Raw genomic sequence first — 16,015 nt, 5'->3', positions numbered from 1 at the left:
TTAAGAGCCAAAAACAAACAAACAAAAACTTTTAAACTAACAGAACCAAAATCCAAACAACCTGTCCTCCAAGACGCTCGTATAGATCGTTGTCCAAATCCCTGAAAACGAAAGAGCGTATACTACAACTATCGGCAAAAGGTCATTTTCATATTAATGTTTTGTACTCTTTTATTTGCTCTGTGATTTGCGTTTCGTGTAGCTCAGTTGGTAGAATTGCGTTAACTTGATATGCAATCATGCTATCATGGGTTTGATCCCAGAGAAAACGTGCACGTAAAATGTATATGCTCAATAAATCATAATTTAGCATGATTTCTGTGAGGGTAGGTTTAGGGGCTGGGTTAGGTGTGGTCATTCTTATGAATTAGCCACCTAGTAAAATATGTACGAATTACTGTGAGACGGTGTAAAAAAACTTGCATTTAAATAAGCGTGCGTTTTGATTGGTAATGACAAGTCATTTCAGACGACAGACGCAACGCGAAACTGTCATTATTTTTAACTAGAGGTCGCTAAAAACTTAAAAACGCCAATATAGGTCGTAATAAGGTGCTTGCACAAACGACCTATATGGTCGTTTTTTGTTGGAGGACAGGCTCAAATAAAACCAAGATATAAACAAACCCAATATTCAAACAGAACCAAATACCAAACATTCAACCAGAGCCAAAAACAAAAAGAACATTTAAAACAGACCCAAGATCTAAACAGAACAATAACCCAAATGCAACTATTAACAGACAAAACCAACATCCAAGCAACCAATAAACAAACAAAAACAAAATAATGCACTGAAAAGAAAAAAAGAATGTAATCAAACAGAGACAAAAAACAAACAAGACAAGTTAAACCTGGTTCTATCCTTCAGATTTTAATTGAACAAATGGATGGAAACATGTAAGGCTATAATTTTACTGGAAGAAAAGCAATTTCAGAGGCAGACAGAATTATTACATTTGGATGAAAGACTATGACAACAAACTTTTTTCTTCCGAAAAACACACTAATGAATCCTGCACAATTATGGGCATGTATAGTGAATAGTATTATGAATAGAATTTAATTTTGAATATATATATATATATATATATATATATATATATATATATATATATATATATATGTCATTAAAAAGTAAAAAAAAATAAAAAAAATATATATTTTCCAAATGGTACTTCTATTGTTATTGTCTATTGTTTATCCTTAAACCCATCTCAATAATCATTTTTCACTTTTTGCAGTTTTGTTTGGACTTATGTACTTATTTTACTGTAAAGGATTGTTAAAGAGTAGCCTAATTTTTATTTATTTATTTTTTTTTTCATCATGGTTCATTAACTCCTAAAGTACAAATATAAAGATACAGCTGTAGGTTAGATGACAACAACAAATAAGCCTGCGGTTCTTAGGAAACACAATCTCAGGCATCATTACTCTACTAAACATGCAAAGCATTATACTGGATGTGAGGAAAAGATGATTCGAATGCATCAATAACTGTGTAACTGTGGCAATAAATGTACATAGTTAAAATTCATTGTTGCAATAACCCAAAGTAACACTGTTCAACTGCCCCCCAATGGAGAACACCACCTGGCTCAGGTAATTTGGGTTTGAGACCCTTCATCTAGAGCCTTAAAACCTGTAATATATTATGCCCAACCAACTGCTGCAGAGTCTGATGTGATTTTTACACATGTGTGTGGTATATCAGTGTTTCCCCATAAACCCTGAGTAATAACTCCACTCTCCTCTGCAGCGTTCCTCTCCCACGATCTTTCCTCTTGCTCTGCACAGTCGAATCTTTATGATGAATGGTGCGAGGGGGCTGCACTGCCGCTTTAATTTGATTGATTGAGGATGCTAGCATGCGGCTAACCGCTACAAGCCACAGTGTGGGTATAAGTGCCCCAGATAGAAGCACACACTACAGTCAGCAGTGATATAAAGGAGAGCGCGGTCATGCTGAAGGAGATCAGATTAATTACACTAATATGAGGAGGAGGCCGGCCAAGGACACGCAGCAGAAACCACTGAGGAAGCCATCAGGAAGTGTCTAATATGACAACAGGGCTTTGACTGAGCGTGATATCAGTAGCACAGTGCATAAACCATGTCTCTCTGTTGGCAGACAGATGATGCCGCTTAGACTGTGAGGAATCAGTGCCAAAAAAATAACATTTAAGTGCATGTGATGAAAGTGAAACAGCAAATATTATCTTAATGGCTAAACTTCACATAAAACATATATATAAAACCTAGACGATTTTGTCATGAACACAATCCTGGACACGAACATAAGTGAATGCTTGTTGCACATGACTACTATCCCTTTTAAAAGCAATTATATGACATTGTAGACACTGGGTTAATGTTAGTGGAGACAACCCTTTCCATTTACAGCACATCCACTGTGTAACCATTATACTGACGTTATAAACTTACAGTAAGCTTCATATAAACATATCCACTGTAAGGAAGATAAAAGGTCTGTTCCAAAACCTGCTGTCTTGGCAGATGCCTTTCAAGGGAGCATCCTAAATGAGATGGAATCTTAACTACAGTATATAAACAAGAGCATTCTACACTTGAGACTCCCTGCACAATTGACTTCAATAGACTTTGATATTATCATGTTGTTAAGCTATTCAATATGCTAATGAACAAAAAAAGCATAGCTCGTGCAAATATTGGGTAATCAATTTTTAATTAGATTAAACTGTTTTATCAATACTTTTCAGTATTAAATGAAACATATGTACTTGTACACTACCAAAAGTTTTTCAGTCAGTAAGATTATGTAATATTTTATTATTTGATCAATAATACAGGTAAAACAGTAATTTTGTGAAATATATTCTAGTTAACTATATTTTAAAATAAATTTTGAATGAATTTTCAGCATCATTACTCCAGTCTTTTTTATTGTCACGTGATCCTTCAGAAATCATTCAAATGTGCTGATTTGTTTCTCAAGAAACATTATTAATATTATCAACATTTGCAAACAGATGTGCTGCTTAATATTTTTGTGGAAACCATGATACTTTTTCATGATTCTTTGATTAATAGAAAGTTCAAAAGTTCGAAAGAACAGAATTGATTTCAATTATAAAACTTCTGTTACATTATAAATGTCTTTACTATCATTTTTGATCAATTTAATGCATACTTGCTAAATAAAACTTTTGATTTCTTTCCATAAAAAAGCATACTGACCCCAACCTTTGGGTAGCGTATATTCTATAAGTATATATTGATTTCTCTCAGCTTATTTGCAGTTTTGGATTGATTTAATACTGAACACAATGCATTCTGGGATTGTCTTTGCTCTGAAGCATATATGAGAGGCTGCCTTAGAATTTGGTAAATGAGGAATCTTAAAGGCAGAACAACTGGAAAAGCATCTGTGATGCCTTAACAAGCTTCTCACAAGGTTTTAGAAAAGAGTTGTGGAATAATAAAATCTCAGTTTACGGTTTCTAACTTTGAGTTTTAGGGGCTTTAAATGCGACTCACCACAACTCCACTGTCTGTAACTGCTTCTCTGTAGGTGAAGTTGCACACGGCCCAGGCCAGGTAGTACGTGGACATGCGGGGCGTCCTGGAGAAATGGTTGGTCACCCATCCGTCCTCGTCAGACATCGAGGCCTCCACTGGCATGTTAGACAGCGACTGATACGAGCTCTCGTGTTTCAGACTCACTCTGAATGTGGCTTTATAGATGGGCTCGTCGAAACATGGGAAGGCCTTTCTAGCGTGAGTTGGTGAGAACTGAGTCACCGCGAGAAACCTGCAGAATAACACCAGCAATGAGAACATGTACAACAATTTAGATGACAAGGATATAATAAAAAGCTGTCAAATTCATCTTACATGTAGTTGGATTGGTGAATTTTAAGTGAATCATTAATAATCTACACATTTACCACAGTCTGGTATATCTGAATCTGAGTCTGAATATCATTGTAAGTCTAAATCACAAACACCCTTGGAAGTTTTCTATCAAAGTTAGAAAGCAGGAAAAGCTGTGAGCTGGATTCCAGAAGGCTGCATTAATGGACATTAAAGCCTGACTCACAGGGAGATTCGGCTTTGACCACCCACAGCATGACCAGCAGACGGGGGAGGAGGGTTTTCTGCTCCTGCATTTCTGTCACAACTTTTTACTCTCATTAGCAGCCGTTCATGCAGTAACAATGTATAATGAGTCTATAAAGTCCCATCTGTTTACCTCCCCTTCATTCCACTATTTATAGATGCTAGTACCATTTAAACATCTTTACACTATTTAAAGACAACAGTTGAGACACAGGCAGGAGGTGATGAGAAATCAGACGACTAACAAACAGACAGGAGGAGATTCTACAGGGATGTCAGACTGAAAATCCCTGCAGCGATACACATGGAGGTGTTTGAGTTTGTTGTCTAATGTGACATGGCTGTACCTGAAAATGTGTGAAGGATTAAGGAAAAACTGTTAAATCTCCAAAAAGACCAGACGATCAGATGATGGTCTGAAGTGAACTAACAACATGGTTCATGTGGCCGGATCTAACTACATAAACACGGGTATTTTCTCAATCCTGCGAGATCCCCGCCGTTCAGCGTTTACGAATGTACGAGCAGCCAGCAGGCGCTGATTACACTAAACTCAATGATCTTCACAGCCTGTGGAGCTCAGAGATGCTGCGGGACGCTGTCTGAACATCAGCGTGCTGAATTTATCTCAAACGTGCTCTTCAATGGACCTTACAATATCAACACCTCACTTTGTGCTGAATCAAAAATGGGTTTGTGAAAGAAACGTTCCACCAAGCCCTTGACATGCTGCTTTACAGGAAGACGTCCAGCAGTCCAAGACAGAAAGGCAACTGGAGGATGGACAAAAGGTTTATGAAGTGTGTCCATGAAAGGGATCCCTTCAGGGTTAAACAAGGTTTAAACGTCTCAAATGCAGGAAAACCTGGGGCAAAGATTCAAACATGAGCCATTTTCCCTCAGAGGACAAAGAGTCAGAAGCCAGAAAACAAGAAATAGATATTGAGTCCTGTCTAACTGAAATCACTCTGAATATGAGGATGTTCTGATAATCAAAGGCTCAACCTAAAGAGCTGAATAATATGATATTGGGTGATCTGTTGGTTTACAAAAATTGACATGTGTTGCCTTAGTGTAAACATTAGCACATTTCATCCAAAAACCTTAACCCAACTGTCCAATCTAACTTTCTATATATTAGTGCATTATGGTAATAACTGTAAATAGTTAAGATAATGCTGCAGGTCATTTTAATGTTAATCTAACTCTGTGTGATTATTTATGAATGTTTAGCACTGTGCTGGAAAATTTCCCACGGTCACGTCTCAGTGTCTGACAGTAAATGAATCATTTTGAAGTAGCAAACATTGGTACAAAAAATTATTAGATTTTGGTGTAAGCCATAGAAAATACTAGTTAGGAGAATTAATTAATATAATTACAATATGAGGCTGCTTGGTATTGCACTAAGATGGAAATAAACATCTACATATCAATGTCATGCAGCATCAACATAGCATGATTTGCATACAATAATATCACTGACGTGAATCTCACAATAATCAGTATTCACTGTGATTCTTAAAGAAGTGTTCATTCTTCCCTGAGAAAATTCCCATTAAAACCATATTTTTTACATAATACCACGGTTAATACAGTTCATATGAGAAAATTGTGGTAACTTGGTGACAGTAGGATTCTTCTACACTGTTTGAATCAGATCTCAAATTGTTTATTATAGTCAGCAACTATGGTATTTTGGTTATCATGGTAAATTTCTGTGAAAGCAATTAATTAGCCAAAAAAGTGATCGTCAGCCAGCATCAACAGTTCCCAAGCTAACAGCAGAACATTATAACAACACATGAGAGACTTTGACTCGGACGCTGAAGCGCTTTTACCTTCTTTCTCCATTCAGCACATAGGAGCTGCGGAAGAAGCCCAGGAGCTCGTGCTCGATGTGCGCGTGGAAAGTGATGTTGATCTTGTATGTTCTGAGGGGCTTCATCTCTCTGTGCAGCGCGATCACATACACCTGCTTGGGCTGGTAGTGGAAGCGGCGCTGGATCCTCATGACGCCCGCTTTCTTGCTGTCCGAGTACACCAGCACCTTGTCCACCTCCAGCCGGTCCGTGTGCAGCACGATCAGCTTCGTGGAGTGGACGCACTCAAACTCAATGTGCGCCTCGCCGGAGAATGTGAAGTTCTCCATGTACACGGACAGGCGCAGGTCGTAGTGGCGCGGGCGCAGGGTGGCCGGTAAGCGCAGGTGTCTCCAGGGCTGCTGGCCGTCCTCTGAGTCTCTGTAACTGATGTTAGTGTTCCGGGACTGTTTCCACTTACTGTTGCTGGAGCCGTTCGCGGCCAGAGCCCCGCTGCTCTCCGCGGCGCATCTCTCGAAGCTGACGCTGAGCGTGATGGCGATGGCCGTGACGATGATGAGGGTGAGGATGGAGATGGCGAAGCCCAGCACAAGTCTCTTATTCACCGTGATGTGCTGCTCGGTCGTCCGGGGCCGGACCACCACGCTGTCGGCCCACTGATCGGACAGAGCCCGTCCGTTCCTCATGCTCGCGTCCTCGATCCCCATTATATCACGGATCTGATGTGTTTTATATTCATGATCAGCCTCCGTTCACGCGGTGCAGCTTCAAACTGCTGAGGATGAACCGGCGGACTGATTTAAAGGCAAAAAAATCGGTGAAGATCCCGCGAAACGCGCAAAGCTTCGAAGAGAACGACAGAACTGATGATCGATGACGTCGAGACTAGATTCGCGCGGATCAGAAGTTCGTTTGGTCAGATGCTGGAGCTCATCGAGTCCCGCCGCACATCCATCTCTGCTCTGACATCAGTCTGATGTGGAGGAAGGTCCAGCACCTGCTTCCTGATCAATCGAGAGAGTGTTGTGAATCTCTCTTTTCTGCCTCCTTTTCTCTCTCTCTCTGATGCTCCTCTCTCTCTCTCAGCCAGTGGGCTGCGCTCTCCTCTGTGCTCTCTTTTTTTTTTTCTCTTTCTTTTTTATCTTATTTTTTATAAGTTATTTATTGTAGTTATTACTATTATGTTGTTTTGTTTAATATTTTTTAATTAAACAGTGAAATGTTCAGAGAGGCTGATGTGGCTCTTCTCTTTCACATATATCGAAACTGTTGAGTTGCATGAATATTCAATAGAATAATGGAACTTAGACAAATTAAATGGAAAATTGATACACGCATTTGAGACATGTACGTCAAAATCTTACAGCAGCGCAGTGATAGTATTTTCAACACAGCGATTATTACTCATCACACAAATACAGTAGAACATGTCTGTTGTGTACTTTGACAACAAAAGCGTAAATGGTGGCGGTGTAATGATTAATTCAGTATTGTGTGGCACTAAAATAACAAGTACAGTAAGTACACACTATATGTGTAACACACTAAGTACACTTTGAGTACACACTCTGTCATTTCTAAGTTAAAGTTTAGTTTATTGCAGTAGTGTGTATTTTGGTTTCTGTGTGGCTGGGCGCGGTTGAAGTTTTATAAACCCAAATAATTTAGAATATTCGCAATGTGAGCTACAACGGGGAAAAAGATGACTGCTGTCCATGGTGCTGAATTAAACAGTACCGTCAAATCAGTTACCGGAATGGTGTAATTCGTAAATGGAATAAATACATTTTCCAGCAAGGTTTTCCATAATTCTCCAACAAGCTCTGTCTCAAATGACTAGATAGCATGTATTGCTGTTTTCCACCTGTTCATACACCCTCCATCCTCAAAAGCTTTCATGAGTGACCATAACCCCACCTTCACATCTCCCCTCCATATTTTATCAGTACTGTCATTGTTTCATAAAGGAAGACTAGTGGCAGTTCTGTGTACAAGATGACGGCTCCAAACACCAAATAACTCGCTCAATTTGCAGCCATTGGCATGGCTGGTTAAACAGCACAGTGAGAGGAGAGCCGTGAGCGTGTGAAGAGACCCTTGAAGGAGTCAGTAGAGAGGGATGGCGGGGATAAATGAAAAGGAAAAGGGGGCTTCTAGTTAAACTGATTTTATTCACATTTCAAATTCTTCAAATGAAAACTAGAACAGGCAGGAAATGCATTTAGATTCCCATCCTATCAAGATCCTCTTTGCTCCCTTTACCTCTAAGGAATTTAAAACCTATTCTTATGAAATAAGAAGAGATGGAACGTCCTTGAATGATTGCAAGATCTTCGGCTCAAATGAAAATGGAGGTGCATTTAAAGAAAAAAAAAAGCAATTTCCTTTTGGCATCTGAGCACAAAAGCCTGTGTTGTGGTCTGCAAATGTGCATGAACCATGTGCCTCCTGTTGAATGAAAACATATAACACAAGATCAGTCTGAAGGGACTGTGGGGTGGGCTAACTGAATAAAAATCTATGACCGCCGGCACATAGAGGGTAATTTCTGCTGAGAGAAGAAGGATGAAGAGAAACACTCACACTCAAAAGAAAAAGAAAAAAAAAACGAGATTTGGCCAGTTTATATTATGGGCACCAATAAGCACAGCAGAGACACATCGCCCCCTGCAGTCCACAAATAACATAAGCGTTTGCCAATCAAAACCAATGAAAGAGGAAACCCTGAATAAGTTTGAAGGACCTGATATTATCAATAATCATGATAAAGTTATAGAGCATTCTTTATTGGTCTCTAAACTGAACATCACTGCAGAAGTGACAGAAATATTGTGTTCCAGGACCTGCACAACCAAACTTTTGTCACTTCAATAGAAAAGAGAACTTATAACTGCAACTTCTATTCTCAGATTTTCAGAGGGTTACAACTTGTACCAACTGACCCCATGCAGAAATACATTAAAACGATTTTTAGAATAGGATTTTAGATGATGATTGTAGTGTATGCATTGTAGCCATTGTAAGGTACATGACGGGTTAAAAAATGCAGAACATCGCATCTATACTGTATATCTATAATCTATATATAGAGATCAGTAAGCTAAAAGCAAGTGTACAATGATTTAAAATGAATGATTTTGCTAGCTATTTTAATTTTACATGTTGCACTTCAACCCTTTTTAAGGTGTGATCTATGTAGCAGCTGACAGACAACAAGTGTGAAGTTAATCACTTGACTTTCACAGTTGCTTAATGTAACACAAACATTTAGTTTTGATACCATGTATAAATAAGCGCTAGAAATTATTTATTTTCAACATTATGAAATCAGATGTAATTATTTGGGTTTACTGTTGACAATACAATTGTTTCATTTAGTTTAGACTACTTCCATGTTATATTTCTGACCTGAATGTGGGACATAATACTACCCAATTCTAGGGTACAATTTTCCCAGGTGCACCTGAAGGCAGCAAAATAAACATTATGATATGTCATGAACACACCTTTAGATCATTCATTGATTGATCCACCTGAGCTACTTCTGTCAGTTTTGAATGCTGTGATCCCTAGTCAACTCACATTAAAAGCTGCTAACTGTCAGTTAATTAAAATTTAATAGATGATCTTACACCTTGATTGGACATGTCATGTCAACTGTGATAAAACCTTCCAGTGATAAGGATGTTGGCATCTTTTTTATATTCACTGTAGTCACTGGCTGCATATAAAAACAAACAAACAAACAAAAAACACTGCCTCCGTAGGCAGAATACAGAGGTAGGAAGACAATAAGACATGTCCAAATCCAATGGTCGTGTCACATCCTGTCAACTGAGATATCTTCATCTGAAAAATTTTTTGAAAGCAGCATAGATTTATTTTTCGCTGCCTATGATATCCCACTATCCTGTGCATGCAGGTCCATGACAGGTGAGCTGAAGCACAAAAATAGCACCTAAAAGTTGCGCTTGGCACTCAGCTTGTGTATAAATGTAGTTTTTACCCACCAATTTTTTTCCCAAAATTTTGACCTTATTTCTATTATGTTCTAGATATTCAGTCAATTTGGTAAGATCCAACTTGTGAAGGTTTGCTTGTGTTAACCTGAACCGTTTTCTGAACCAACCCTCCTGAACCATTTTTGGGTTCCCCAAAGAACCTTTCAATGGACAGTCCTTAAAAAAACTTTTTTGTTGTTGTTGTTTAAATGTGAATAACATTTTACGAAACAACCTTTTTTCCTCTAAAGAACCTTTGGAAAGGTTCCAATGGAAGTGAAATGCTGATTGTAACTCTTCCAATTTACATTCATAAACTGTTTTAGCAGAGTGCAATGGACACCTTCAAGGAGCCAGGATCTTCTTGGCAGACTCCTGAGATTCATGTTCTCCCAGTGTGAACAGTGAGACTGGAACAAGGAACTGACCAGAAGCATTTAATTCAACACCTTTTTAGACTTCAGAAAGATATCCTACATGCTTCTACATTGAAACTTTGGAGAAGACCATTGGATCAAGTGGATCCCTGGTGTACTTCCTGTACTTCGTCTTGTCTGTAGAATTATAGTATGAACTCATCTTCACAACCCACCTCTATTTTTTTCTGCCAGTCATTCATCACAGTTCATCTGTCATTGTTTTCAGAGCCTATTTCATAAAGGAAGACCAGCGGCAGCTCTTTGAACGAAGTGACGGCTCCAAACACCAAATAACATTCTCAATTTGCAGCCGTCGGCATGGCTGGTTACACAGCACAGCGAGAGGAGAGCCGTGAGCGTGTGAAGAGACCCTTGAAGGAGCCGGGAGAGAGAATGCGAGGTGGAAAGAAGATGGGGATAAAGTGAAAAGAGAAAGGGGCTTCTAGTTCAAATGATTTTATTCACAAATTCTCTCAACTAGAACAGGCAGGAAACGCATTTAGATTCCCATCCGATCAAAATCATTTATACCCATTTACCCCGAAAGAATTTCAAACCTATTCTTATGAAAAATGTGGCTGAGATGGAACGTTCTTGAATGATTGCGAGATCTTCGGATCAAATAAAAATGGAGGTGCATTTAAGGAGAAAAATAAGCAATTTCCATGTGGCACCTGAACACAAAAGCCTGTGTCATAGTCTGCAAATGTGCACGAACCATGTGCCTCCTGTTGAATGAAAACATATAACACAAGATCAGTCTGGAGGGACTGTGAGGGGGGCTAATTGAATAAAAAACGCCAGTAAAACGACCTCGAGGGCAGCTGAGACTGCCGGCACATAGAGAGTCATTTCATAGGCAAAAATTCCATGCTCAGACAGAAAAAGACAACAAAGGAGATTTGGGCAACTACATGAGCAGAACAGAGACACATTTACTCCTGCAGTTCACAATTATAACATAAGCATAAGTATCAAAATCAATAATTGACAAAGATATACTGTACACAACACAGTGATAATATGCCTTACAACTTGATGCTAAAATACTTGTTGGCAATGGACAGATGAAAGCCATTATTTTTGCAATTCTTGTATGTGCCCGCGGTGGTGCAGAAATTGTACTCTTACAATCTTTAAGAACCAAAGGAAGTGGATAAACATTTATGCAAGGGGAAAAAATACACCATAAAGCATTTGACAAGTGTTAGTCTGCAGGACCTTATATTACCAAATAATGTGATGATAAAGTTATGGAACATCCTTTATTTTTCTCTCACAATATCAGTGTGTCAAATTCAGTTTAGCTGAGACCTCTGGATATAATGTTTCTAATAAAGCTTTGGCTCCAGGTATGGTCTGTTAAAGTGCAGTGTCCCTTATCTAAGCAATCTGGTGAAGTCTCTCTGAAACCTGTGAAGTTCTGCTGTTATTCATCATCTCAGCGATCAGGCAGATGTCCTTGTCTAGTGGAACTTCTGTAATCTTAAACAGCTGTTGTTTCAGGCAATGAACGAGCCCACCTGCAGAGCGATTGGGAAATCAACCTCACACACCTGCTTGACTGCACTGACGACAAGCTGTAGCTGTGTAAAGGTGCAAGATTAAAATTGTTAGTAAGTACACATTGCATATCATCCTTGACACAAGAGGCGATGGAGTAGGCATTAGGGTAATCTTTCTTTTTCTATGGTCACTTTTCTCTGAAATGACTATCATCGGCTGCGTCCGAAAACCTGGGTAGCTGCCTTTTCAGTCAATGATTTTGCAGGCATAGTTTTTGCGATGAGGGAAGTAGTTGATATGATTTGTGATAGGATTCTTGGGGTGGGTGTTTTTTTTATTGGTCTGCTAATGAAACTAATGAGTTTTGGTGATAACTAAACAAATATTTGATTTCTATAATACTGATTTCTCGCTAGAAATAACATCAAAAGTACAAAATATTTAGTCAGACCATCAAACGCAACTTTCAGATGCCATCTTTATTTTTTCCGCTCAACCATCACAGAATGGAACGCACAGGATTGTGGGATATCAAAGGCAGCGAAGGATACATCTGTGCTGCCTTCAGAATTCGATCAGAAGAAGGTACCTCCAGAGACAGGAAGTGAAGCAGAATTTGGATTTGGAAGTGCCTTAATGCCTTCCTCACTGTAAAAAAAAAAAAATCTGTGACATTTACGGTAAAATACCGGCAGCTGTGGTGGCCAGAACTTCACCGTTAAAAATACGGTAGCAACATTTTAGGTTTTACAGACTTAACTTAAATTCACAATAAAATACCGTATTTCATTAAATGATCTAATGTTCATAAACCAACATATTGAAGTACTAATATCTGTTTTGAACCATTGTAATGCACTTATAACCACCAATGTTACACATGTATCATGGTAACACACATGGTACTGAAATAATGCAATAAACATTAATTTAACAACTTTAGATTAAAGATAAAACCCTAATGTACACAACTGATAAGAAACAAACTAAGAAGAAACAGTTATTTCAATGAAAAAACATAAAATATGAAGTGTCATGTAGGGAATTCTGGGAGTGTCATTTTAAAGTTTTTCACTGTAAATTCAACAATGACTTTTTCTTTTTCACTTCCAAAAACTGTAATTTTAACGTTATTTTATTTATTTTATTTACATTAAATGTAATTACAGTTATTCACCGTATATAGTATGGAAACTTACTGATAACCAATTAATACAGGTTTTTACTGTAGCATTTTTACAGTCTTTTACTGTTAAGATCACAATCATTTTTATGCTGCCTCCGAAGGCAGCATTCTAGAGCTTTTGGATGCAGCCATGGAGAAGCAACAGAGTTGTGGCTAGAAGGGATGTATCAAAAACAGGAAGCTAACAATAAATTAAATGTTCTACCTATTAGATTGTGTTTTATTAACATCTAAACCTACCCCTTTCAATAATGCAAAAACAGTCATTTTTGTTTTTGTCAAAACAATGTTTGCATACTTGCAGAGAGTTTGCTTCTGGCCTTAATATTCTTAGTTGTCTTTATGACATTATGGATACTGTTATTAATGTAGCTGTAAATGTTTTGCTGGAGGGAAGTTGATTCTGTCCAGAGAGATGCTGATTTTTCACATCAGTCTAGAATTCATCCGTCAGCAGTTTCAGTCACACACACACACACACACACACACACACACATTTGACACTCATTCATAATTCATACGTCAGATGGATATGATATTGAATAAGCAGTAAGTATGACACAGTAAGACGGCAGGGAATTGGTATTTTTACCCGTGCTATGATACAACCTGACTGTGCAGCTGATGCAAATGCTTTTGTTCACCAGTAGATTGAGGTGCATCTGATTCAGAGACATTTTCAGAGAGATAAATACTGAAATATTCTTACATAATCATGACGCCCTAAAGAACAAATTTCTTTTACCCTCAAAATGTGAATAAATTTGGCACATAGCTTTAAATGAAAAGCTTTTAGCAAATGTGAAATGCGCCTGAGGATGGAGACACTGTTTCTGGATCTGAATGTTAATGGTGGCTACCGTTACCCAGAAGCCCTCGGGCCTCTTCCCACTGGTTATGAGGCACCAAAGAACCTTGTCCAAAGAAACACACTGGCTATTTCTCCGTCCAGGTCAATAAGTTTGTTGGTTTGCTCAGAATTCATCGATCTGCAGTCTCTTATCAAGTGAACTGCTCAAACGAGGGCTGAAAATGCACTGGACCGACTTACAGCTTCTTACACACGAGTCACTGTACTGGCCCTGAGAGATACACAGACTAGTTTCAAGCTATATTATAGGGAAATCCAAAAAAAAAAAAAAAGTAGCATTTAATACAGAGTTTTACAGCATCTATTAGCTATGAGTGATGGTTCATTGTAAAAGGCAAAGTTTTATATTTCCACAGTTATGTGGTGAATTATTCTGAACTCTGCTATTGTTTATCATAATGCCAAGACATTTAAATAATGGATCCCAGGTTCGTATGAACTTTAAGTAATGTTTATTATATAATAAGTTTGTAAGAAAACGTTGCGCACTTACAGAAAATAAAATACTGTGGCAGTTACAATATACATTGATGTTATCAGAAAGTAATATATAATTTGTCTATCTATACTGTATATCTATCTATCTATCTATCTATCTATCTATCTATCTATCTATCTATCTATATATACAGGTCCTTCTCAAAAAATTAGCATATCGTGATAAAAGTTCATTATTTTCCATAATGTAATGATAAAAATTAAACTTTCATATATTATAGATTCATTGCACACCAACTGAAATATTTCAGGTCTTTTATTGTTTTAATACTGATGATTTTGGCATACAGCTAATGAAAACCCAAAATTCCTATCTCAAAAAATTAGCATATTTCATCCCATCCGACCAATAAAAGAAAAGTGTTTTTTAATACAAAAAAAGTCAACCTTCAAATAATTATGTTCAGTTATGCACTCAATACTTGGTCGGGAATCCTTTTGCAGAAATGACTGCTTCAATGCGGCGTGGCATGGAGGCAATCAGCCTGTGGCACTGCTGAGGTGTTATGGAGGCCCAGGATGCTTCGATAGCAGCCTTAAGCTCATCCAGAGTGTTGGGTCTTGCGTCTCTCAACTTTCTCTTCACAATATCCCACAGATTCTCTATGGGGTTCAGGTCAGGAGAGTTGGCAGGCCAATTGAGCACAGTAATACCATGGTCAGTAAACCATTTACCAGTGGTTTTGGCACTGTGAGCAGGTGCCAGGTCGTGCTGAAAAAACTAAATCTTCATCTCCATAAAGCTTTTCAGCAGATGGAAGCATGAAGTGCTCCAAAATCTCCTGATAGCTAGCTGCATTGACCCTACCCTTGATAAAACACAGTGGACCAACACCAGCAGCTGACATGGCACCCCAGACCATCACTGACTGTGGGTACTTGACACTGGACTTCAGGCATTTTGGCATTTCCTTCTCCCCAGTCTTCCTCCAGACTCTGGCACCTTGATTTCCGAATGACATGCAAAAGTTTGCTTTCATCCGAAAAAAGTACTTTGGACCACTGAGCAACAGTCCAGTGCTGCTTCTCTGTAGCCCAGGTCAGGCGCTTCTGCCGCTGTTTCTGGTTCAAAAGGACATGCCTGTCCACGGTGGCTCTGCATGTTTCTACTTCAGACTCAGTCCACTGCTTCCGCAGGTCCCCCAAGGTCTGGAATCGGTCCTTCTCCACAATCTTCCTCAGGGTCCGGTCACATCTTCTAGTTGTGCAGCGTTTTTTGCCACACTTTTTCCTTCCCACAGACTTCCCACTGAGGTCCCTTGATACAGCACTCTGGGAACAGCCTATTTGTTCAGAAATTTCTTTCTGTGTCTTACCATCTCGCTTGAGGGTGTCAATGATGGCCTTCTGGACAGCAGTCAGGTCGGCAGTCTTACCCATGATTGCGGTTTTGAGTAATGAACCAGGCTGGGAGTTTTTAAAAGCCTCAGGAATCTTTTGCAGGGTGTTTAGAGTTAATTAGTTGATTCAGATGATTAGGTTAATAGCTCGTTTAGAGAAACTTTTCATGATATGCTAATTTTTTGAGATAGGAATTTTGGGTTTTCATGAGCTGTATGCCAAAATCATCAGTATTAAAACAATAAAAGACCTGAAATATTTCAGTT

At 38.6% G+C, this 16,015-nt stretch overlaps 1 protein-coding gene across 1 annotated transcript in view; it reads right to left on the bottom strand.

Moving 5' to 3' along the window:
- Nucleotides 1-7,020, bottom strand: part of LOC109092621 (thyrotropin-releasing hormone-degrading ectoenzyme-like) — a 101,533-nt gene extending 94,513 nt beyond the window's left edge. Inside the window, 2 exon segments of the mRNA XM_042722231.1 lie at nucleotides 3,523-3,796; nucleotides 5,946-7,020. Of these exon segments, the coding sequence (XP_042578165.1) occupies nucleotides 3,523-3,796; nucleotides 5,946-6,634 (963 nt within the window). The 5' untranslated portion in view covers nucleotides 6,635-7,020.
- Between the last annotated feature and the right edge of the window lie 8,995 nt (nucleotides 7,021-16,015).

Source organism: Cyprinus carpio, chromosome B4 (assembly GCF_018340385.1).
Source record: "Cyprinus carpio isolate SPL01 chromosome B4, ASM1834038v1, whole genome shotgun sequence".
Lineage (NCBI taxonomy): Eukaryota > Metazoa > Chordata > Actinopteri > Cypriniformes > Cyprinidae > Cyprinus > Cyprinus carpio.
This window is presented reverse-complemented; position numbering and strand designations above follow the sequence as displayed.